This window comes from Amblyomma maculatum, chromosome 1 (genome assembly GCF_055883805.1).
Source record: "Amblyomma maculatum isolate TAMU_Amacu chromosome 1, ASM5588380v1, whole genome shotgun sequence".
NCBI classification, from domain to species: Eukaryota; Metazoa; Arthropoda; class Arachnida; order Ixodida; family Ixodidae; genus Amblyomma; species Amblyomma maculatum.
In genome coordinates, this window is record NC_139344.1 from 314,027,554 (window position 1) to 314,051,743 (window position 24,190).

The 24,190-nt window shown below is 45.1% G+C and overlaps 1 protein-coding gene across 21 annotated transcripts in view; it reads right to left on the reverse strand.

Moving 5' to 3' along the window:
* Positions 1 to 24,190, reverse strand: part of PMCA (plasma membrane calcium-transporting ATPase 3) — a 489,190-nt gene that overhangs the window by 24,780 nt on the left and 440,220 nt on the right. For all 21 annotated transcript variants that reach the window (XM_084603899.1, XM_084603850.1, XM_084603721.1 and 18 more), the window contains 2 exons: positions 20,407 to 20,606; positions 11,703 to 11,993 (listed from right to left, as the gene is read on the reverse strand). In XM_084603899.1, coding sequence (XP_084460025.1) covers positions 11,703 to 11,993; positions 20,407 to 20,606 — 491 coding nt within the window. The remainder of the gene's footprint in view (positions 1 to 11,702; positions 11,994 to 20,406; positions 20,607 to 24,190) is intronic.

Below are 24,190 nucleotides of genomic sequence, written 5' to 3' on the forward strand. Positions count from 1 at the left end.
TTCTTAAAGATAACAGCCGCAGAGTTAATAAGGGGAGCCGCGAGTCTTAGAACGGTCGAAAATGTTCAAAAATTGATTTTGAGAGAGAAACATTTATTCAGTGCAGGCGTGAAATATTCGTCCTAGGTGGGCAGCCTCCTCAGTCCAGGAAGCCGTGGACCCGAGCCATCTCCCGAGTCCGGTCTCAAACTCATTTTCAGAGCGTTTATCATTTCGAGTACCTGCACTCAAATTATTAACACTGAATTCAGTCAGGAGATGCGATAAAATCTGCTTTCAAAACGTCACGGCAGCCACAAAATGCTCCCCAAAAAGAAATTTTGTTCGAAACTCCGCCCCGCTGGGGTGGTGCAGTGGTAATATGCCCGACTACTGTCCGGAGTTCCCGGGTTCGAACCCGACCACGGCGGCTGCGTTTCGATGGAGGCGAAACGAAGTGGCATCCGTGTGCTGTGCGATGTCAGCGCACGTTAAAGATCCCCAGGTGGTCGAAATTACTCCGTAGCCCTCAACTACGGCTCCCCTTTCTCTCTTTCCACTTTCACTCCCACCCTCATCCCTTCCTTTACGGCGCGGTTCAGGTGTCCACAGAGCAAGTGTGACAGATACTGCGCCTTTCCCTTCCTGTGAACCAATTATTATTATTATTCAAAACTCCCACGCGCGCCGCGGGTATCGCCGCCATCTTGGGCTTGGTTTAAAGCTTTTTTGTCATGGTTTTCTCTGTGCGCAATTTGTGCTACCTCAAAATGGCTTCGCTCAAGCAGACTGGCTGCGCGCGCCAGTTTTCCGAAGGCCGTTTATGGTCTCCGATTAGCTCTCAGGCGGCGCACTTTTCAAGCGCTCCGTTTATTGGCTGGCGTGATCGGCGCGTCATTTCTTTTCCTTGCTTTGTTACATTCACCGCTGTGGCCGCTGCTTCATGCGCGTTTGAGTTTGCGCTAGTTTCTCATGCCCTGCTTTGTGCAAAGGTTTTCCTCGCGATCGAGATGCCGGAAAACAGTAGATTGTAACAGCGCACACAGCAAGCCTTTGGAAGCAGTAAGAAATGGGCGTGGAACAAAAACCAGAAGACACCGGCCAGAAGCGTGCCGTCGGGACCAGAGTTACAGCCGGTGGCAGACTTGTTAGATGTGCAGGGAACATCAACCACGCCGCCCGATGAGGAACCGCGGGTTCAAATTCCAGCATGAATTGCATCCCGGATCACGATACACTGAGTTGACGCCATCGCCGCGTACTACTACGGCGGAGCGGGCGCACTGCCATTCTGTCAGGAAAGCCTGCGACCCAACGAGTGGCTGAATTGCATGCACGCGAAAACTCGCGAACGCGACGGCGGCACGAGTCGCGCGAAGGCTTAGCGCGAACAGAAATGCATGTGTCGCTTAGCTCGTCGCTTGGATCTGCCGAAATAGAAAATTTTAGCGACTGTGGACAAGAAAGTGCTAAGCAATTTTATCGCGCACATGAAGCGCGAAACCTGTGGCCAGATTGCGAGGACGTAAGCGGTCAACCGCTGAAGTGTCACAACGGACGTCAGCTGTAGCTCAACTCGCTGATTGCTTTCGCGCTGGCCGCTGCCGGCGCGATTATTCCTGCTTTTGTCGCGTACCTGCTTTTGTTGCGTACTACTCTCACGCAGCGCATCTGCATATTTTACCGAGTACCCAACTCACGTGCGTATTGGTTCTTATATTGTGGCAGCTCAGCCATGCGCTGGCGTCAAAGTAATTATATCTCGCCGCGCCTTGCGGCGTGACCGCAGTGGGGGCCACACAAAAAAAAAAAAAAAAAAAACTACATGAATAACATACTTGCTGTGGGCCAGCTTAAAATTAAAATGAACTGCAGAATATATCGTGCCATTTTCCCTGACTTGGCGAAATTTTTTATGGTTTTGCTGACATTTCCCCGATTTTTTCTGGTGCATGAAATTTCCCTGACAATTCCTGGTTTTCCCGGTTGCTAGAAACCCTGAGTAACAACGCATAATCTCCAGGGAAAAAAGAATAAAAAGCTTTTGATACATGCAACATCCCTGAACTCTATGTGCAAGGCCATTCATTCCCTCACATATCCCTTCAAATTTATGCAGGCATACCACAAACATTGTGAATACCTGTTACTGAGTTCTTGCCCTACTGTGTCAGGCACGATACGATCAATGAAGGCAATCCCATTCAATTTTGCTCAGTAAAATGTACATGGTAAAATCCAACTGCTTATGTCTCTCTATGGCCTGCTGGCATTTGATCAGCAAAAGAACTCTCATTCACAGCTGAGAAATTTAAGATTTCCAGCAAAATAAAAATCTGCTCATTTTTAACAATTTTGAGATATGACAGCGTGAAGGATAACAGCCTGGTTTGTCAGCATGCCAAACAAAAAGAGATGTTACAAATGCAGCAATAAAAGTACAACAGCAACGTTTATAAAACTATGCCATATCTTTTTTGCAAAGCCCTAAGTAGTACTAAGCTAACCTTTGTAATATACAGTCAAACCCACTTATAACAATACTGCTTTGAAATATATACTGGACATAACAATAGACAGTCGTAGCACCATCAACTTTGCCATGTGTTCTATGGCAAAATAATCCACATATAACAGTGCTGTAACAGTAGATTATTGGTTATAACAATTACATTTGGTCACTGAGTGCAAACCCTAGCTGGAAAAAAAAACAACTAATGAACACAGCGACCATGCAAGCCAAACCACATCAAGTCCTAAGAAAGATCCTTGTAGGACATCATTTGCTAAAAACCTTTCACTCAAGTGTGTGCAGTAGTTGACCACTCTGCAGGGAGATGTCAACAATATTGGCGTGAAGAAGTCAAATTAAATTTAAGCTGATTGATTACATATTTTTGCCTGCAATTAAGCGAAAATTGTAAGCTACTTCCGATGTAATAAAATCAAGTTGCTCATGTTTTCTTAGTTGTTTTGGCTTAGCTCAGTTATAACAATTGCCGGTTACGGCAATGATATTCTCGTGGAGCTTCAATATTGTTATAAGTGGGTTTGACTGCACCCTTTGTTGGCAATGAAATGAGCTCGCAACCTTTCTCTGACATGGCTCATCTAACAGGCACTCGAACACCATGCCTGTCTCTAAACACTGGAACGTATGCACTCCCTGTTAGCTAAAAGCAAGGCCACTGCTACCAGATGCAGAGAAACCTAATAAGGGAAAAATCAGCAGTTGCTGCTGACCTGGTGCCCCTCCTCCAAGGAGATTTTCGGAGGTGCTGGCAATGGCTAAAGTGGAAACTGCACACAGAAATGACCATTTGAACTTTTGAGTGCAACAGCAAGTTGTGGCTTGTTGGATCAGCAAAAGTCTGCTGCTCAAAGTAATCTTAAAATCTCTAAAGAAAAATATGATAATACACTTTTCTACAGCTGATACAAAACAAAACAAGCAGAAGGCGTTTGTAATCTACAAATTCTCACAAACCACCTACTCCTAACGTGCAGAGAGAGCTGTCACAATCAATCAGGTACAAGAGTGTGAAGGCTTCCTAAACATTTGCCAATAGTGAAACAATTTGTATTGAAGAAGCAGAGCTGACAGATTTCCGCTTGTGTTTGTAAATATAGACCACACTGAGGTATTTTACTACAACCACTAATCTTCTTGCCACTGTTTTGGTTTAAACGATGGCTGCGATATGCAAGGCATGTTTAAGCCGCATGAAGCATAAAATAAAAGCGGGAATATAATGAATGATGTATAGTTGTAATTCACTAGAGTGCTTGCTTCAAGAACTGGATGAAAAAAAAAAAGCATATCATCAGTTATACTGCAGTTCTTTTTTAATGTCTCACGTAACCCAAACACATCTTACAAGTTGCAGGTATCGTTTCAGTTGGTAAAATTGGTGATCAACGTATTCTAATGGCCTATGCGTCATTGCAGAGCAGAAAATGTGAAATGTCCTTTAAATTAAACTAATGCTAGCAGCTGCTTCTCCACTGACTAACAACCCACACATCCTTATGGCTACAGACCTCCTGCACCACCCAAGAAAGTAGAGAAAATGGCAGCCAAAAGGTATGTGGTAAAAGCTGACATGAGGCAGCACAAACCACCTCGATAGCATGTAGCCACAATTTAAGGGTATGCTGGGCTTTCACCAGAAGCAGGCACCACAAGGTTTTTTACACCTGCACAGACTCTGAAAGCTTGAAAACGGAAAAGCCCAATATTTCACTGACCTGGACAGCCTTTAAGAAAGTCAGCTCGTGTGCATGGAAACAACAAAGACAAGCCAGAGGACAAAATCAGGTGCAGACAATGGTGCAGTGCTCTGGTTGGTTTATCAAGTGCCCGATACTCAGCCCTTGCATGGTGTGCTCTCGTGGTGCATCTGTGCCACTGTCAATCACCGTGCCAGTGCTATCAGTCAGCTGCTTTGTGCTCTTTTCACTAAAGTGTCCCACTATTTTCTTTCTCAACTGCACTGGAGAAGGGATTGAATTTGCCCTGACAGAGTTTTTTTTTTTTTCGTGCACTGACAGACCACACCACATGGTGGCATTATTATTCAGGCCCACTTGCAATGCTGTTGCCATGTTAAACACAAATGCTTAAAATATTATATGTTGCTGTACCACCCAAGTATTCGACAATTATAATCTTAAAGCACTCTAATAATACTGTTACAACATCCACAATTTTGCATGTCTGATCACAGCTGTAATGGCACCATTTTAACAGATGCCAGATGGCCATGTAAACATTAAAACAATATCAGGTGGCCAGAATATCCTGGAGCCCAAAGCAATGCTTTTACACGCAGTAACTCCCTAACACTACACTACTCGCTTTTACTGCCTACAGGCTACTTTCAGGCCCCCCACTTCCATCAACTGCAATACTAGAAACCAGTAGCCTCGAGCAACCATACTGTGACCTTCTTGCTTATGACACAATATCAGTGAGAGTGCGTGTATCTGCATTTGGTTCTTCTGAATGCAAGCAGGTGTCAGTTTTTCGATGTCTCAGTCACAGCCAACATGTAGTGAAGATCATTTACATTGCAATTCCTTTTTGGAGGAAGGCGTGATAAGAAGCTCTAGTCCTCAAGAACCAAGGACTATTTAACAGGACCAGACAATCTCTCTTATTGCCACCATCTGGTGAGTTCTGAAACCACAGTGCAGAAGGTCTGTAGCAAACCCTTTATTCTCAAGTAGCTCTCAATATTTGTACAAAAGGCAGGAGTAAACGCCACATTATCTGCAAGATAAAGCTACCATAAAGCTTTAAAATGAACAAATTTCCATTTTTGGGGAGGTGTTTATGAGAATCAAATTGCCTCTGAGCACTTGCAGCGCTATTTGGCTACACTGTGAAAACTCTCTCAACATGTAAAACAGCAGATGGCAAAGTAGACTGGTTAGTAATGTTAAGTAGGGTGGCAAAACCACAGCATGCAAGAAGCCAGCATAAAGATGAAGGTTCTCTGGCTCTTTCAAGTAAGATTTTAAACTTACACAGTCTGGTGTAATAAAATTTTCTTCCTGTGAATGAGCTGCAATGCTCACAACAGAAGGATACTACTAAAATGTGAGAAACTGGGCACCTCCATCAATAAACTAACGAAACAGCCAAACCTGCAAATCATTTTTTTTTTTTGTCACAAAACCCTTTTACAGCAAAGTCACTCAGACCGGTAAAAATCTTTACTATATCCGGGTCTTTACTAGAGCAGTTGTTGGTGATGACATGGCCCTGAAGATGCTGTCTAGTAATGAAATGGCTACTAACTAAACACGTCTTGTTGCTTCATGTAAAAACGCTCTAAAACACTTTTCATCTCTCTCTTAATATCTCTGTGTGCAATTTTCTTTTCTTCAGTAATAAGGTATTTGCTGACATCTTGCTAAAGTACCATTTTAGCATAAATGCAACATTGCTATGAATGCCGCACAGTTTGATTTCATGTCGAAACCAAAACCTCGCGTACACATGGTGTCATCGTGTCATTTAAGGCGACAGATTAGAAATGTGTGCGACAGTCAAGCACGGCAAAGCCGCACACGCTGCTTCTGATCACTGCTGCCTTGTGCTTTGCGCTGCACGGTGCTGCGAATGATCGGCAGTTTCTTGCCTTCCCTACTTCTTGCTGCACTTTTACTTTCTTGAAGAACTGCGCTGCCTTCTTTTCACGTTCAAAGCCAGCTTTAATATGTTTTTTTGCCTATGTACTGCATGCTTTCCCTCACGGCTCCAAAGCCTACGCAATGTTGGCTTCTCCTCAATGCTGGTAAACCTCGTGGTGAAGCAATTTTCTTTTTTTTTTTTTCTTCCTTTCTTTTAGGACAAATTTTTTTCACGAATCGCAATTATAGGTAGCGTGCGTGCAGCGATGCTATTTCATGGGAACTATGTCCCCACGGCCACAAGCACTTTACCATAACCGATTTTCATCAAAAACATCTTTACTATAAAGGGGGAAAATGTACAGTCATCAATGGAAGATGAACTGGCACTTGAGTTTTTACTACATCCAAGTTAACCACAGCGGCATTCTACTGCATTATATAAATTCTTGCACTATGCTATGCAAGCTAAAAGGCATTAAGCAAATGAAACAAAAAGCACAAGACTGTGCAGTGCCAGCATAAGATCAGTACAGAAGCTCAAGAATGGCCCTCCTTAGCTCTGCCACTTGGTGCACTAACTTTCCTATCAAAATCATGAGCAAGCACTTGAACAGTAATTCCTGGCTACTTGCAGAGTAACACAGCTGTAGGCAAGTGCAAATTGTAGAGTAAGACAGCTGTAGGCAAGTGCAAATGTGCATGTTAGAAACAAGCTGTTAACACAAGAAATCACAATGCCTGTTAGTACTGAGCACAGGAGTGCAAACTACTACTTGCAAAAGAACACAGAATTAGGAAAAAAGATGAGGATAAGAGAGCGAGTGCCCTGTCACCTGCATTATACCTCGCAAACAAGTTTGCATTTGCTTTTAAGAAGGCCTTTTTAACAGCCGCACTTGATGCAGCTATAAATAATGGTGTGAAATTTAGGTTATATTCCAACTTGAATGCTTTCACAGAGTGTTTCAAACAGAGCCACCATGCTATCTATTAGCAAAACGTTCCAAGTCCATGACTGCTGCAGCACTCTTCACAAAGTCCTGTACATCTGGAGTCAAGCAGCAGTGGACATAGCTCACTTTTTTGAGACTGCCATGACCTGTGATACAGCAGCAGTACTGAAGAGGCATTGTTCTCGCTTTTAATTAATTTACATAAGCTTCAAATCCCATTTTGCCATGATAAAATAAATTAAAGTGGGCAAGAAAAGTAAGAAAAACTACCATGATAACAGCAAAAATTGACCAGCAATGCAGTTCAAGATAAGATATACAAAAGAAAGTTTGACTGCAACAAACAAGAATGACTGCCACGATGAAAATAGGTCTCAATCATACAATGTACACACTGCGTGATTAACTTAGAATAGTGCCCAAGCCAAACAGAAACTGCGTGGAGAGACACATATGGGGGCACCTGGAAACTCCCTGCAGCATAAAAATACTACACATACAGAATGAAAACTCTGCATAAGCCAGGCAAAAAGAAAGCATTGCAAAATTCAAACTCCACCACGAACGACTTGATTTTATGCAAACCCAATAGGCTTGCATTAAAAAATACGCACACAAGAAGAAAAAGGACACATACAGAATAAAATTGTACTAATCTGCTGAAAACACAACTGTAAAATTACTTCCGATACCAAGTGCACAGTCTCTCTCTAGTGAACACTATATACAGTGAAAAAAGGTGGCAAAAATCTGTACATCATCATTAACAGAGCATTTCGAGCAATTAAGAACAAGAATGCCACAAACACAGTAAGTAATGTATACATCCAATAGTATTTCTGAGCAAAAAAGCTATTCAATTTCTTCTCAAGTCTGTATTTCAGTGAAGGTGTGGTGAGGCAGTAACTACGTCATAAAGCAATCAGAAGTGTGTAATCACAAAAAACTGTGCCTCCACCAAAAGGTCTTCGAGACAAACATGCTATCTCCTGTTAGCAAGGAGGCTCATCAGGTTCAGGTTCTTGGTTCAGTGTAACCATGCGCTGCCTCTGAGCCTTACAATCTTGAAATACACTTGATGCATGCGCTAAAAGCAAGAGATCTCCTTCTATGTTACCCAAGTTTCAAGCTGCCAGCCTTTTCAATATCAAGAACCTATTGCTGTTAAATGTGCAGGTGACTCTGGCTTAACTGCCTCAATGCTCAGCTGTCTTCCGCAGAATACAAAAGAGAAAAAGAAGGGAGTGAAGAGATTACAAAGAAGGTTGTTAGTCACGACACTAAAAGGACCAAGTGAGCAATATGCACACATAGTAACACAACAGAGAAACAGGCCAGTGAGCCTGTCGTGTACCGTTTACACTCAGCTACGAGAGCCAAGGCTTGACGAGATGGCAAACACACAGAGAACTATGCATACACACAAACAAAACAGCAAAGAGAAATTACAGTACAGCAGCAACGCAAATACTTATTTAGTATTCTCAACTATGAATTGAAGCTATGACCATGTTATGTTTCTGCTCATCCTGTGTTCTCATTATCATGGCACCCTTGAAAAGAAAGCCACCTGATTACGTCACATGAGCAGTCTCAAACAGGACCAGCCATTCAGTAGTTTCGTTCGGGACATCCTTGGATAAGGCAGAGGAAACGCCAGAGACATAATCTCCAACAACTGTGGAGGAAAACAGCAGTGGCACATATGGGCACCCAAAAAGCAAAGAGCCCCACATTGAAATGCTGCAACAACTTTGCCCACTGGCCCCCATTTTCAACACCCCAACTAGACTACAGTCAATGGCTTACAATGCCAGGAACCTTGCAAATTAAATTTTGCAGAGGCTCGGTGCAGCAACATGGGACATGGGGTGCACCTGGTCACTGTCAACACACACACACGCGCACGCACACACACACACACACACACGCACACACACACACACACACACACACACACACACACACACACACACACACACACACACACACACACACACACACACACACACACACACACACGGAGTAAAATCGGCAATGCAGAAGATGCATACAAGCAAGCATAGTATGCACGTTAAGAGGGGGCCAAACTTGGCATCTCATGAATGAGAAAAACATTCCTGTATACACATTCATGCATGCACGCACACACACGTAGGGAGACCAGGTGCACTGTGGCCAAATACGCTCACGCACACACATGTGCACAAAAACTAAAAGCAACTACAAACTACAGCAGCAACACACTCCAAGCAATACCAAATGAGGCAGGCATTGCAAACACTGCGCTTGAATAAGTGAGGTTTGCAGAGGTTGGCGGTGTGTGCTGTCAACAACACACAGGTAGCACACATACTTGCACATCCAGGCAGAGGATGGAGAGTAATGCCCCTCTGCCCGGTCTGCACACATGCGGCCACAGTAAAAGACCATGCAGACTGTAACACACCCATCAAAAGTGCATAACTAAGCGCACAATGCCTCTAATGACAGCACTATGTCAGTGTTCTGTTAGTTCCAAGGCTATAGTTACCACTCTTCTTGATTCCAACTTGTATTGCACTAGTTCAATGCTGGCACATTTCTTGTGCATATTCACTCTCAGGCCAAAACTTACCATGTGCACTGCACACTTATTTACCATCAAACAATAGACGTAGTGCTTGCTTCAACAGTAAGCATTTCAAAGTTACCCTTTGTGGCATGTGGCAGCTCAGAAGGTAGCGTGCCATACATTGCAAAGTTAAGAAACTATATTTGGGCTAATGCCAGCTTTTGTGCTCTAAACTCTTTATTGTGCCAGAGTACATACTACGCTGGCAAATCATTATAAAAAAGAAAATGTAAAGGAAATCTAAAAAGCCCACATCTATGCATATTTACTAAGGACTTCAATCTACTGCAGATCCTAGAAATGCTACAGTGCTCTGCATCTTCACACAAGCATCTTGTCAAAGCCCTGACTATCCTAGAGCACCTTGAATAGCTGCGTGCAACTCAATCCTGTCACTCAGCACTTTTCGGGAAGTGACAGTATGGCCTTAGCAGCTACGTGAAATTCACTCCAGTTCCACATTAAAGCTGAAAGCAGCTTACCACAGCTCTGGGAATAGACTATAACTAGTGGCCAAATATGAATAAATAGCTGTCAGGGGCTCCACACACGGCTTTCAATGTGATGGCATTGCCATCCGAAGGTGGTCACAAGCACGTTAAGAAACAAGGCACACTACTGGATCATTTCGAGCGTTATCCTGCCTATGAGCCCCAACAAAAGTCAGGTTTAACAGCATTTGCCTCACAAAAGACAAAACAAAAACACAGAACAAAGCCTGCTCACATCATACCTTCATAATTAATCCCAGCAACAAACTGAATGCCGGCAACTTTAGAAGCCTTTAAATAAGAACACTGTGGAGTCCGGTTTAACAGTTCAAGTGCTACAACATTAACTCACCAGTGGCCCACAAGAACCAGACAGCAGCTACCTGCTCTTGTAAGGTAGTAGCAGTAGTAGTTGAAAACAGAGTCAAGGACACTGTGTCCCTGGATCTCATGCTAGCAATCAACCATGCAAACTGCTAAGCTTTACAGCCAGTGTGGAGCCCTGACAATCCCTGTATGATTGACCGTTTATAACAAGACTGGAAGACTGAAAGAGCAAAAGCAGAGAAGAGAGCATACAACAAAAACAAAAACAAAAAAAAAAGAACACACCCGCTAGAAGGTAGGCAAGACAAATGCGCAAAGGAGGATGCATATCCATACTATGGTCAGAGCAGCACAACTACAACTGAAACAAACCACCGAGAAATGACGTCAATTTTCAATCCTTTCAATACCACTTCAATTTTTTTATTTTTTTCGGTAACTATTATTCGGTCTTATTGAGCTGCTCTTACCTCTGCCCCAGATGTGTCAGAGCTCTATCTAATGGGCAGACAAGAAAAGAACTGTCGGCTTAGAAAGAATGCGCTGGAAAATCACGGTGTTGTTAAACCAGATTAAAAACTTGAACAGGACACAAGAGAACATGTGAGTGGTTTCCTAAGTGACAGAACTAATTTGATGCCTGGTCTCATCAAAGCTTTCTGCAGCGCAGCAACAATCCAAGGTGTGTCATAAAAATATAGGATGTCCCTTTGCTTGCGGAAGGGGCACTCAAGGTATTAGGTGACCTTCGTTCTGTCGTTTATTTGAAACTTAAAAAGGAGGCTACTGTGCAACCCCAAGGGATGTGTCGTGCTCACCACCAACTTTAAGTGTCAAAAGACTTTTTCAAAAAAGCGTCAAGTTGAAGGTACTGCACAAAACAAGGAGAGTGCCATTATTTAACCAGCATAAAAGAGGCCTTCAAAAGTTGGCTTGCTGAGAAAAGCTCTAGTTTTCTCAGTGCATTGCCACTGCTTGGAAATGCATCCTTCTTTTTCTTTTTTTTTGGGGGGGGGGGGGGGGGGGGGGGGGGGGGGGGGGGGGTGCTCCACTAGGAAAAAATGAAGGCAGAGAGGAGAGAGCAATGAGATGCATCCAGCCTGCATAAAAAATGCCAGCTGATAACGCGTCCTTATCACTAGGAAAAAAATCTGCAAGGTAGATGCGTGGATGACGCAGCAGCCCTTGTCCGCTCACCTGTGTCTGCAGCCTGGTCAGTCCCCGTATCCAGAGAATCTGGCCCGTGCGCTTGACGTCCTGCGAGAGGGAGCCCGAACTGCCATCCTCGACAAGCGAGGCTGTGGCGTGCAGCTCTTCGGGGGCACCCGATCCCCAAGTGAAGGTCTTAGGGATGCGTTTGGTCGGCACGGTGGTCACAAGCTGGCCCCACACCAGTGTGCCACACCCAAAGAACACACACCACAGCCACTGGTCCAGGGACAGGGCCTTCGTTTGGAAAAACACGCTACCGTACTGCACTATTATCACCTGCAGAGCACATGATGAGGTCCACCGCACAGCAGCAGCACACCCACGGGAGGCAAAAGAGGAGACACAATGTTAGGCAGGATATACATGATCAGAACTGAAAAATGCTGCACCCCCCCCCCCCCCCCCCCCCCCCACCCGCTCACTGTTTTCACACTGAATGCCACTATATAGAAAAGAAATAAAAACGCTTAAGGCTTTGGGACAAATGACCGTGCTTATAAAGATCACTACACTGAACCGTGTATTGCTCACAAAAATTACAGGATGTATGTGCCACGAAAATGCAACTAAGGGCCCCTTTCCCAAAATATGAGTCCCATGAAATAGAGAGAAAACATCAGTAAAGCAAACTAACTAAAAGATAGAGAATGAAATGAAATTGGCAAGTTCACTGTTTTGCCACTGAGGGCACGGACATCACTTACTGAAAGGTAAACATCCCTTTAACAGATTTTGCACCACTGTTTGAATATCAGCTCCATTTAAGGGAATGATAATGCTTACGCTCAGCAGTTTTCCCTGGCTGGAACAGCGGGATTATGATCTAAGAGCAGGCAACCCATAACCCACAAATAAATAAAAATAAAGGTAAACAAAAGGAAGAAAGCATAAGATGCAGCAGAAATTTAAGTGAAGCTATTTTATGACGGCTACTTATGCAGAGATTATCCTGCGAAGGTTCGCATTATTAGGTGCCTCATCTAACACACGTCTCATAAGTATGCTTGCACAGCTTACGGCACATAGTGCAAATGAACAGGAAATGCAGCCCACTCCATAGCTTCAATGTGAAGTGTGGCTTCTATACGCCATATGGCCTTGGTAATAATGGCTAAATTCTCCTGCAATGCATTTGCACGAATGCCACAGACAAGTCAGACCTCAATGTAGCAATCCTCAAATTAGAAGATGCCCAATGCAATCAAATCCTCTTCATCTCCAGAACTTTAGTTCCAAAGAATATCCATACGTTCTCCTTTGTCACTTTCAACTCAACAAAGTAGTAGATCATCAAACGCTGTGTATCTGAAGCCCTTGTGAAGGGCACAGGAGAAACTCATCGGCCATGGCCCTATTTACCAATGCCCCACCTTTACCACACCTTTCACAGGAGTAACATGCAAACACAAAGGCGATGAGTAAGGGGGATATCTGAAGCTTGTAGCGGTTTTCTAATAGTATTTGCTATTCCATTTGTTTTGATTTGCACTGAATTTCCACTATTGTAACTACTGTGAACTGTTAGAATAGTACATTTCATGAACATTCAGAATCTAAATTGGCAGCAAAACACAGCGATATTTCTTCTCATGCAACTTAGCTTACTCCTTCCTCCACCAGAACAAAATGCAACACCATGGGGAAAACGAGCGTGTTCAGTGGACCCGAAGCATCTCATTTTGGATATCCCCCACATGCAACCAAGTGGCCCAGCTTGTCGAGGAGAGCGTAAGGGGTGAAATTATGGGCCGCGTGCACTTCCGCAGCTATTTCGTGACAGCCACTTTGATCATGCTCAATTTTCACCAGAGCCTAAAAAGTGCGCACTTTAAGGCCCCAAAGGACTACCAGTGGCACATTAAGTGCTACTATATTTCACTTCTCTCGCATGTCCTTCTTAACAAGTTAGACAAGAGTTAGCTTTAGGATTTGATTTTAGATTCTGCTCTTCTAGATCTTTCAATTATATATAATTGTAGCCTAAAGTTGAAGTGTTAATCGCAATGGACTACTTAAAGGTAAATAAACAGGGACCTAGAGCAGTCGCACTCAATATATGCTATCCAACAATAAATGACTCGATGATATAGCATAAAGGTCAATTTTAATCCCAATTAACTAATTAATAATAATTAAGACCTACAACGATTACCATACAATTAGACTTCACATCAGCTATCCAACGATATAGCACTCATGGCTATTATACTCGACATGAGCTACACAGCTACTGCGGACACGTTCTATGCAAGCAAGCCCATGCAACCCTTCCCCATGGTTTTGTTTTCAAGCTTCCATGTTTTACAACCACATCTGCATGGCTGAGGACCACCACACAGCTTGCAGTCCAGCAAGATCGATATGCAAGAGCTACGCGGGCTACATTTTATCGTGAATGCTGCATTTTGGGCGGCATTCCACAATTGATGCTTTGCCTTCAGGCCCTGTTTCTCAGGTCATCTAGTTGTATTTTGTGAGTGCTTTGCCTCGCTGTTAATCAGCCACTGATGTCACAGTTCCAGCAAGGAGGTGAAGTCAAACTGTGACACTATTAGACATTTTTTTCACTGACAGAAATCATTATCAAATAATTTCTAACACGTTATTACTATGCATGACTCCTGCTTTCTTACGTAATGGCTGGTGGGCCTACAAGCATAACAAATTATGGTCTTTATTTTCAACTAAGTGCACTAATTTTCGAAACTACTATTCAAAAATATTCTACATTATTACAGTTGAATCCCGCCACAACGAATACCGCCACAACGAAATTTCCGCGACAACGAATAATTTTTTATTCCCCGCGAGTATCCTATAAGAATTAATGGCCTAAATTTCTCTGCACAACGAACCATTTTTGCAGAGCGTTTCCGCTTCAACGAAATTTTCGCGTTCAAAATCGAAACCGAAACTAGTTTTATTGGCGAGAAGTCCAAGTCAAATCCAAAGCCACATTAAGCATGAAATCACGTGATTGCAGTTCCGCCATTTTGGCTTTGTGTCGCGGTCGCGTTGTTCACTCGCTGCCTTTCTCTTCGACAACGACGAGTTTTCATCCGCAGGACACGATGGCAACGCAAGTGAAAAAACGCAAAACTCTTTCCCTTGAGCAAAAAGCTCAAATAATCGCCCAAGCAGAAAGCGGAAGGAAGAAAGCGGCAATTGCTGAAGACTTCGGAATTCCTGCAAGTTCGCTGTCAACGATTCTAGGCAATAAGGACAGCGTGAGAATGGCACTTGCTTCAGGCACATCCTCGAAGCACAAAAAGGTGACGCGGCCCCTCCATGAAGAGTTGGACAAAGCAGTGCATGCGTGGTTTGTGGAAGCACGAGCCAGCAACGTCCCCCTGTCCGGAAGCATCGTCCAGCAGAAAGCCTTGAACTATGCATGCCTACTTGGCATTGATGATTTTAAAGCCAGCATTGGCTGGCTAAACCGTTTCAAGGCCCGCCATAACATCGTTGGAAAAGTGTTGTGCGGCGAGTCAATGTCAGCAGACGTGGACGGAGCAGCTGCTTGGAAGGCGAGTAACATGGCCGGAATTTTAAGCAACTTCGCGCCTGCAGACATTTACAACGCCGACGAGACCGGGCTATTCTACGAGATGTTGCCGGCTAGGACGCTCGACTTCAAGGGGCAGCGCTGTCACGGCGGCAAACACAGCAAAAAACGCATCACAGTGCTGCTTTGCACAAACATGGATGGCTCGGACAAACGTCCGCCGTTAGTCATAGGCAAAAGTGCCAAGCCGCGCTGTTTTAAGGGAACTCGTAGCCTACCTGTGCAGTACAAGGCGAACAACAAGTCATGGATGACCCGTGCTATTTTCACCGAGTGGATGATGGCATTCGACCGCGACATGAAGCGGCAGGGCCGTAAAGTTTGCTTGCTTTTGGACAATTGTTCAGCGCATCACTCCGACGAAGTCAAGCTCACTAACACGGAGCTGAGGTTTTTCCCTCCCAATTGCACGTCTGTCTTACAGCCTCTCGATCAGGGCGTGATTCTTAGCCTGAAGCGCGCTTACCGCGGGAGGTTAATTCAGCGGCTGCTTTTTAACACTGAAACCGGCCGAGACACGAAGGTGGACTTGTACGTGGCACTGCAGATTATGTCTGCTGCCTGGAGCACACTGGGGCGCTCAGTAATTGTGAACTGTTTCAGGCACGCCGGATTTGCCGAAGGTCGACCCGTACACTCTGCTGGCCTAACACCAGGCGTTACAGACGACGACGAAGAGGCGTCACCGGCTCCGGGGATCGCGGCCGCCTGGAAAACGCTGGGAGAAATAGGAACCGTGCCGCCTAATCTCGAGCTCGACGAATACATCGGCGCTGACGCTTGTGTTGTTGTTCACGAAGATGTGAGTGATGAGCAGATCATAAAAGCTGCCCGGAATGATAAGGACTCTTCCGATGAAGAAGACGACGACGTACAGGAAGCGCCGGCTGCGGCAACCGCCGTACAGGTGATGGACGCTTTTGATGTCATCAGGAATTTCGTTGCTGTCCGAGACGACGATGTTGCAATGGGTTTGCTGACCGAGTGCGAAAATCGCGTGCTTACAGATTTTTGGCATTAAACGCCTTTGCTGCTGCTTGGGCAATTCTTTCTGCGTTTCACGTCAAATTTTTGCGATAACGAAGTTCCGCGAGAACGAATTTTTTTTCGTGCACCGTGAATTTCGTTATAGCGGGATTCAACTGTATTCATATTTTCTTTGCACCATAAATCTCTTACTTGAGCACCTCAAGCCAATTTGCTTTTTTCTGGCCATGGTTGCCAGAAGGTTTCATCTGTAATTTCGCTTGGTAGTATTTGATTCACCCTCAGTTTTTAATTTTGCCACGCTCCAGGAATTTGCTGTTTGCAAACAGGTCAGGTGACGAGCGAAGGGCAAGGCCTGTCTGTCTTGCTGATGCAACATCTGCACCAGACAAGCTCCTTGCCGCACACTCACACAAACGCCAGCCTCATACTGTCGGGAAGTAAGGAGCATTCTGACCTCCTTTATCAGTGGCACACTGAGCATGACAAACAGCGTGTTGATGACACGGTTGTCTCACAGCCATTGACTATTTCATTAAGCAGGGGTTCTCAGAATGGCTTCTGCAGAACCCTTAGGCTCCATTGGGCACCAGAATCCATGCATGCCTTTAAGGGGAGACGCGGGTCTTAAAACGGTCGAAAATGGTCAAAAAGTCGATTTTGGGAAAAACTCATTTTCGGAAGGTTTATCCTTTCGAGCATCTACAGTAAAATTATTAATGCTGAATTCGGTCGGGAAATGCGATAAAATCGGCTTTCAAAACACCACGGCAGCGACGAAATGGCCCCGAAAAGAGAGACTTTGTTCGAACTTCCCGCGCGCGCCGCCGGCGTTGCAGCCGGCCGATCGCCGCCATCTTGGGCTTGTTTTGAAGCTGGTTTCTTTGTGCGCAATTTGAGCTATCTCAAAATGGCGTCGCTCAAGCCGAGCGGCGGTTCGGGCCGGTTTCCCGAAGGCCGTTTTCGGGTCGCTGATTGGCTCGCACGCGGCGCGCTTCGCGCGCGCGCCGTTCTGCGCCTCCCATTGGCTGGTGTGACCGTCGACGTCATTTTTTTTTTCTTTCTCTTGCGTTCGCCGCTGTGGCTGTCGCTTCGTGCGCGTCTGTTATTGCGCTCGTGTTTCTCTACACGCCGTGTTTCCGCCTTGTGCCGGGAGTTTCTCTTTGCGATCGAGATGCCGGGAGACAGTCAATTGAAACCGAGCACGCAACGAGCTTTTGGAAGCCGGAAGAAACGTCCGTGGAACAAAAAACAGCAGGCAGCGGCCACCAGTGCGTCGCCGGGGCCTGCAGTGCCGGACTCGTTGGATCCGCCGGGTACATCAAGCACGCTGCCCGATGACGACACTGCGGGACCAAGTTGCAGCACGAATCGTATCTCGGATCGTGGTACACTTCGTGTTGATGCTGTGTACTATTCGTCGACCGAGCAGGCGCAGCGTGTTGAGCGATCGGCGCAAGCAAAGTCCGTTCTGTCGGAAAAGTCGGCAATCCAGCGCAAGTTTGACCTTCTTGGCGTCAGTGCGGATTACCAGACAGCTGATGCCGGTACCCAGTTCGTGATTGTGGACTTGAAGGTTTTGAACAATTTTTTCGCGCAAGCGAAGTGCGGAACCTGCGGCGCAGGAAGTCTGCGTTTGAGCAAGGCAACAGATAAGGAGTACGGCCTTGCTGTAAAGCTTCTGCTTGTCTGCGAAAACTGCGATTTCGAACAGAAGCAGTTCTCTTCCCCAAGAATAAGCGAAGCAGTTCTCTTTCCCAACTGTTTGCCTGGTGGAGCTCTCGTCTCCTTGGCTCCGGTCCTCACTTTCACCTCAAAAAAAGAAAAAGTCAACCCCGAACTTCTCGAAAGTAACCTCTATAATATTTCATCACACTTACACATTCGACATTTTTTTTTTAAATGTTTCCTTGGATGGAATAACACACTTTTTGTTTTGTTTTGTAGGGAAACTGATAGGGAACATCTGAGTAACATCCGTTGTCGAAGATTCTTCCCAATATTTTCTGCACTCAGTGTCAAAACTTCAAATGAGTTTTTCTCGGCTTCATGTTTTTTGGTGACATGACTAGCCTTACGGAACTTTTCATTGGGTTTTTGTGGTGCAATTTTAATAAATCTTATACCGTTGAATTCAGAAAGGTTTGAACTGTGGAGCTATGCTATTTTTATATTGCTAAGTTGAACATATCAAATTTATTGAACAATAATGTCAGCTAATTATATTTTCGAATTGTGGGGCATCTACATAATTGAATATTTTTATACTGTGATGTACATCAATGATAATATAAATAGCATAGCTCCACATGGCAAGTCTTTGGCTACAACTACATTTTAATCGGAACGAAAAAATATTGAGGGAAACTGTCCTAACGACCCGTAAGAAATTACCAAATTAGGCTTTGGTTATTTGCCAATAACATTCGAACTAATTGAGATAGAGTAAAACTAATTACATTTTTAAAAACAGGAGGAAGAAATACATATACACACCCGATTTCATTATTATATCTCTAAAAATAAAAATTTTCATTTTAAGACCAGTGTCTCCCCTTAACCCTTTCCACTGTCGCTAATATCACTCATAGCAGTCTGTTTCACTACAAAGGCAGTCATTACTAACTGAAGTTTGTTATAATTCTCACTCGCACACTAGCCATGCAAAGATGACAGTTAAGACACAGGTGCCATTTGAAAGCTGCTGGGTTTCTAGCCCTAAATATCACCTTACGTAAGTGAGGTTGTCAAAAAAATGGCATCCCTTGTATTGACCATCCACGGTGACACACACAAGCACTCTGGTACATCCTATGATCAAAATTTGCTCTCAACCACATATCGGACCCCAAGATAATAGTACTCTTAGTCGTGCCGTCACTGTCACATTTTCCAGGATTTCTTTTATACACACGTTGTATTAGCAAAATAGCTATGCACCAAAAGTGTTTCATAAATCCGTCATTTTAAATGCTCAAGCATAAGCACCCACATCTACTTGCAATTTGCAATTCAACAATTTGTGGAACATTCTCAGAGTCAACCCTTCTTTCTACTTTGAACTCTAACAAAAAGGACTGCAATGAAAGGACTGCAATGTGCCCAAAGCATGAAAACACAGTGCATGCTTAGACAGGTGGTCATTCCAGGCAAGAAAAGAGATTATTCCAGAGCCCACTGAGTTTGTTTTGTGAGCTGTGCCATTCTCAAACTCATAATTTAGGTCAGGGTGTGCGAATATTTGACAATTCAAATACAGACGGAACATGTCTGTTACTCAGTTCACATTCTCTTCAAGGGACATATTTGAAAATGTCAATATCTGGGGGGCAACCAAATGCCTGCACTGACTTTTACTGATCTAACCGTGGCAAAACCAAACCTGGGCAAAGTATCTGAAAAATGAATCTGAACTGCCAGAAAAACAGTACCAAAACATCATTGCTTCCTTCATGTATAGTGAGGACAGCTCGCATTCACGTGCTGCTAGGCCTTATGCAAAATTTCTCAAGTGGGAGTTTAAAAACGTGTACACTTCTATGAATGTGGCACTGACATATTGAGCAGCTTTGCACTATCGAAGAATTTGCTACGTAGAGTTTCGTTACACTTGGATGCAACTATACCACCCTTGTGTCGCACCATACCAAAGCAAAACATTTTTATTGCTCAACCCTGATAAACTATGGGAAGACAAGCAGGTGCTAAGAACAACTGCGCAGTTGCTGATATGTGCACTTCTTCATTCCGTTCATGTTACTAAATATTGTAAACTCAGAAAAAGCAATTCTGCAATCTGAATGCCACAATTTCCTTCATGCACTCAGCCAGAATTGTGGCTACAAAGGATAACAGCACCGGTACAGCTAGAAGCAATATGTAAGGCAACACTGGAGCGCGTGGCCTCCACGCTTTTAAATGCGCTGTCACCGACAGGTGATAAGGATCAGTGGTAAAGATGCATCCAAAGCAATCTTGGTCGTCTGCTCTTTCCGAGCGTAGCCTTGGTGCCACCCATTCTAGTCCTGTGTTGGTGGCAGCACTTTGCAAAAGCGTGGAGCCCACACGCTCCGTGTTCCTTTTCATTTTGCTTCTAGCTGTACACTTGACCACTTGTGGGAGGAGAAGCCAACTGACCTGAGCAACTGCAGTGATGATCAGAATGCTATAGAAAATGGGATTGGTTAGGAGGCCCTCAAAAATATTGCGTTCCCCGTGGATCTTGCGGGCATTAACCTCGTTGAACAGGGTCATCATGACAAACGTGTTGAAGATGATGGTGAAGTGCTCCGAGAGACGCACCCCCATGCCGGGGTCGATGTCGAAAATCTCTGGGCCTGCATCAAGTGTGGAACAAATTATGAGTGGTTTCATTAAAATGAACTCACAGACCTGCAAGCAAATAAACTGGTACAGTGCTCTGCATTCCTCTAACAGGCTTGCATGCGTTCAAACCTTTTTGTAACTTTTTTTTTGTCTTACGAGCACAAAATGCATACCCTCCCAGTTTAACTCTGTGTCACTGGCGTAGGGTACGCCAAGAAGCTTACGTCCATTAACAATTCCAACTCTACTTATTCTGAGAAAGGGAAGTGTTCTTGGTCCACTTGTCTTTTTATTATACCGTAAAAACCCGTGTAAAACCCAAGATTTTTTCCCGATTTTATCATGTCAGATTTCAGCCTCGTATTATATGTGGATCCAAACAAATTTCAGCCTAAATTCGCAGTTCTGGCCTCGTTATTAGTCGGCGCTATCAGCATCAGGCTTCCAGCAAGAGAGGGGACTATCTAGCGGTGGTGTCAGCCGACTACTGCGATGGTTTCGGTTTCACCATGCTGAGCCAGCAATCCTCGTGACCACGGTGCTCGCGACACACATGCGACCGGAAGGAAAGTCATTGCACCTCACACGATATAGGAATGGCAAAAGGATCCCTCTGCATGTTACATGAGCCTCTCCATCATGCTGGCCACGCCCTACAGCCAAATCTTGGGACGCTTGACCAGTATTCCCAAGGAGCATCGAGCTTTCGAGAAATGCAGGATATCAAACGAGTTTAGAGGTACTGAAGAAAAGTTGATCCACAGAGATGTCTCTAGCAAAGGATTCTTGGCCGACGATACATGCAACAGCCGACAATGATCGCAAAAACCCCGAAGAACACTTCGTGGACACACATGCAGCGTGCGGGCGCATGGTACTAGGCACGAATAAGCATGACCGCTGCACATGCTGGCAGGCAGCTAGTGCGCTACCATTCCGCGTTCGAGCTGGAAGCGGGCTATTGGTTTTAGAACAACTGGAGGACCATGTGGCTTCTGCGATTATCGGGACGGATGTGAGCTGCTCTTCTCACGATGCGTGAAATTCTCTGATAAAGTGTGTCGACGTGAGAAGGGGACTGAACCAGCACCGGCCCATGAAGAATCGTGGCACTGTTCAACGCCTGGTCACTGTTCAACGCCACTGCATTGTCTGTATAGTATTTATTTTGAGCACTTAAAATTTGCTTTTGGGAGAAATATCAGTAAAAGAGAGAATGAGTGTAGTACTCACATGCCGAAAAGCTAAGTTTCCTACAATAAACTGGTTTTGCAATTTTTGCGACCTGACTACGCCTATGTCTTTCACTCGCAGTTATCGTATTCCGATGATAACTTATTTCCTAAATAACAATTCGGTTGCACTTGCAACTGCTTGTAAGAACCTTGTGGAGTTTACCTGCAGACTTAGCATGGCATAACCACTTCATCTAACTTTAGCATCTGCCAACCATACTAACCTGAGACAGGCTCCCCCGAATTTGAAAGAACTTGTGTTCATCACACTCATTCGCCCAACCTACAACAGCCATCTGGAATCCCAAACAAGCCTATAGACAAGAGTCAGCCTGCGACGTCAGTGGTGAGGCCGGTCACATGTTAAGGCTCTGTCCGTACAGCCGCGCCGAACTTCGTGGCTTCCATCAGCGCGCACAATGTTCTCGGAGTGATAATGGCCACCCGAAATCGAGGAGTACCCGTCGACGCATACGAATCCTCCAGACGTCCCACAATACGGGTCCCGCGTCATTACCTCTTCCAGTTATCCTTCTCCAAGTCCACGTCCCTCTACATACTGCACTGGCCGCTTGCACAGCCCCCGCTCCCCGAGCCGTCGGAAAAACTAGGAACAGCGACCTGCGGAGGTGAGGCCGCTGACGAGTGAAGTGCCGAACATCCTCCATCAAGTTTAGTACAAGATAACCGCTATCAGACGGCGTCATGTAATGATGAAACTGAATGCGCAGTTTCAGACATACCTATCAACGATTTTCTCATTACAGCGTTAGTTGATACGGAGGTGGACTATTCAGTTATGAGCAGTGGGTTAGCCAGAAAATTGAAGAAAGTTTCAACCGAGTGGACTGGGCCTCAGATCCGCACTGCAGGGGGACACCTTATTACCCCGGCTGGAAGATGCGTTGCGAGAGTTGCAATTGACAGATTTATGTTTGCGACTTCGTTGTTCTTGCCCACCGTTCACGAGACGTCATACTCGGCTTGGACTTCCTACAGGCCAATGGTGCGATAATTAATTTGCAAGAATCACGAGTGACGTTTTCGCTGAGCCAAGCCATTGCGAGATCTAGTGTCAACGGTTCATCAATGCCCGCCTTACGTATTACAGCTGCTGACGTTACGGCCCCGCCACGGTGCAGCATTATGGTCCTGGTAGAAAGAGACTCACCATGCGACCACGACGTACTGGCAGAGAGGAACGTGGGCCTGCTTCTTGAGAAAGGGATCTGCACTGCAAGATGACTTGTTCACTTGCGGGACAGTTGTGCGAAGCTCTGGATTACGAATTTCGGGACCGAGTTTCAGCACATTGCGAAAGGAATGGCCATCGCGTATGTTGCCGACTTTATTCAGCCAGTGAACATCTGTACTCTGGCGATGGCAGATGTAATGCACCCGACATTCTATCAACTGTGGACATTAATCCCAATCTGTCGACGGTTGAGCGGCGGCGACTCCTAGATCTACTACGGGAATTTGCTGGATGCTTTGCAACGTCTTCGAAAATTGGGCGTTACCCCAGTAGCCAAACACCGCATTATGGATGACACGGAGACCAAGCTGATTTCCCAACACCCATACCGAGTGTCGTCAACGGAACGAGAGGCTATTCGAAGCCAGGTGCAGGAAATGCTTACCGACGACGTGGTGCAGCCGTCTACCAGCCCCTAGGCTTCACCTGTAGTGTTGGTGAAGAAAAAAGACAACACCTTGCATTTCTGCATCGACTATCGTAAGTTAAATCAGGTAACGAAACGGGACGTATACCCGCTCCCACGTATCGATGACGCATTGGACCGGTTACGCAATGCCAAATATTTCTCATCGCTTGACCTCAAGAATGGCTACTGACAGATAGAAGTGGACGAAAGGGACAGAGAGAAAACAGCGTTCGTCACCCCCGACGGCTTTTATGAATTTAGAGTGCTTCCTTTCGGTCTCTGTTCTGTGCCGGCAACCTTTCAGCAAATGATGAACACCGTTCTCTCTGGACTGAAGTGGCAAGCGTGCATAGTGTATCTCGACAATGTCGTCATTTTCGCGGCTAGTTTTGAGGAGCACCTTGACCGGCTGCAAATGGTACTACAGAGAGAGAGAAAACTTTATTTCAAAAAAAAGAAAAAAGAAAAGAAAAGAAAAAAAAATTTTTCAGCGATTGCCGAGCCTCTTACGCGTCTTACCCGAGACAATGTTCCTTTTGCGTGGCAAGATAATCAAGACGATGCTTTCAATGAGTTGCGCCGGCGACTGTAGGCCGCCCCGATACTTGCCCATTTTGACGAAAACGCCGCTACAGATATTCATACCGATGCCAGTCATTTTGGACTCTGTGCCGTTCTGATTCAGTGGCAAAATGG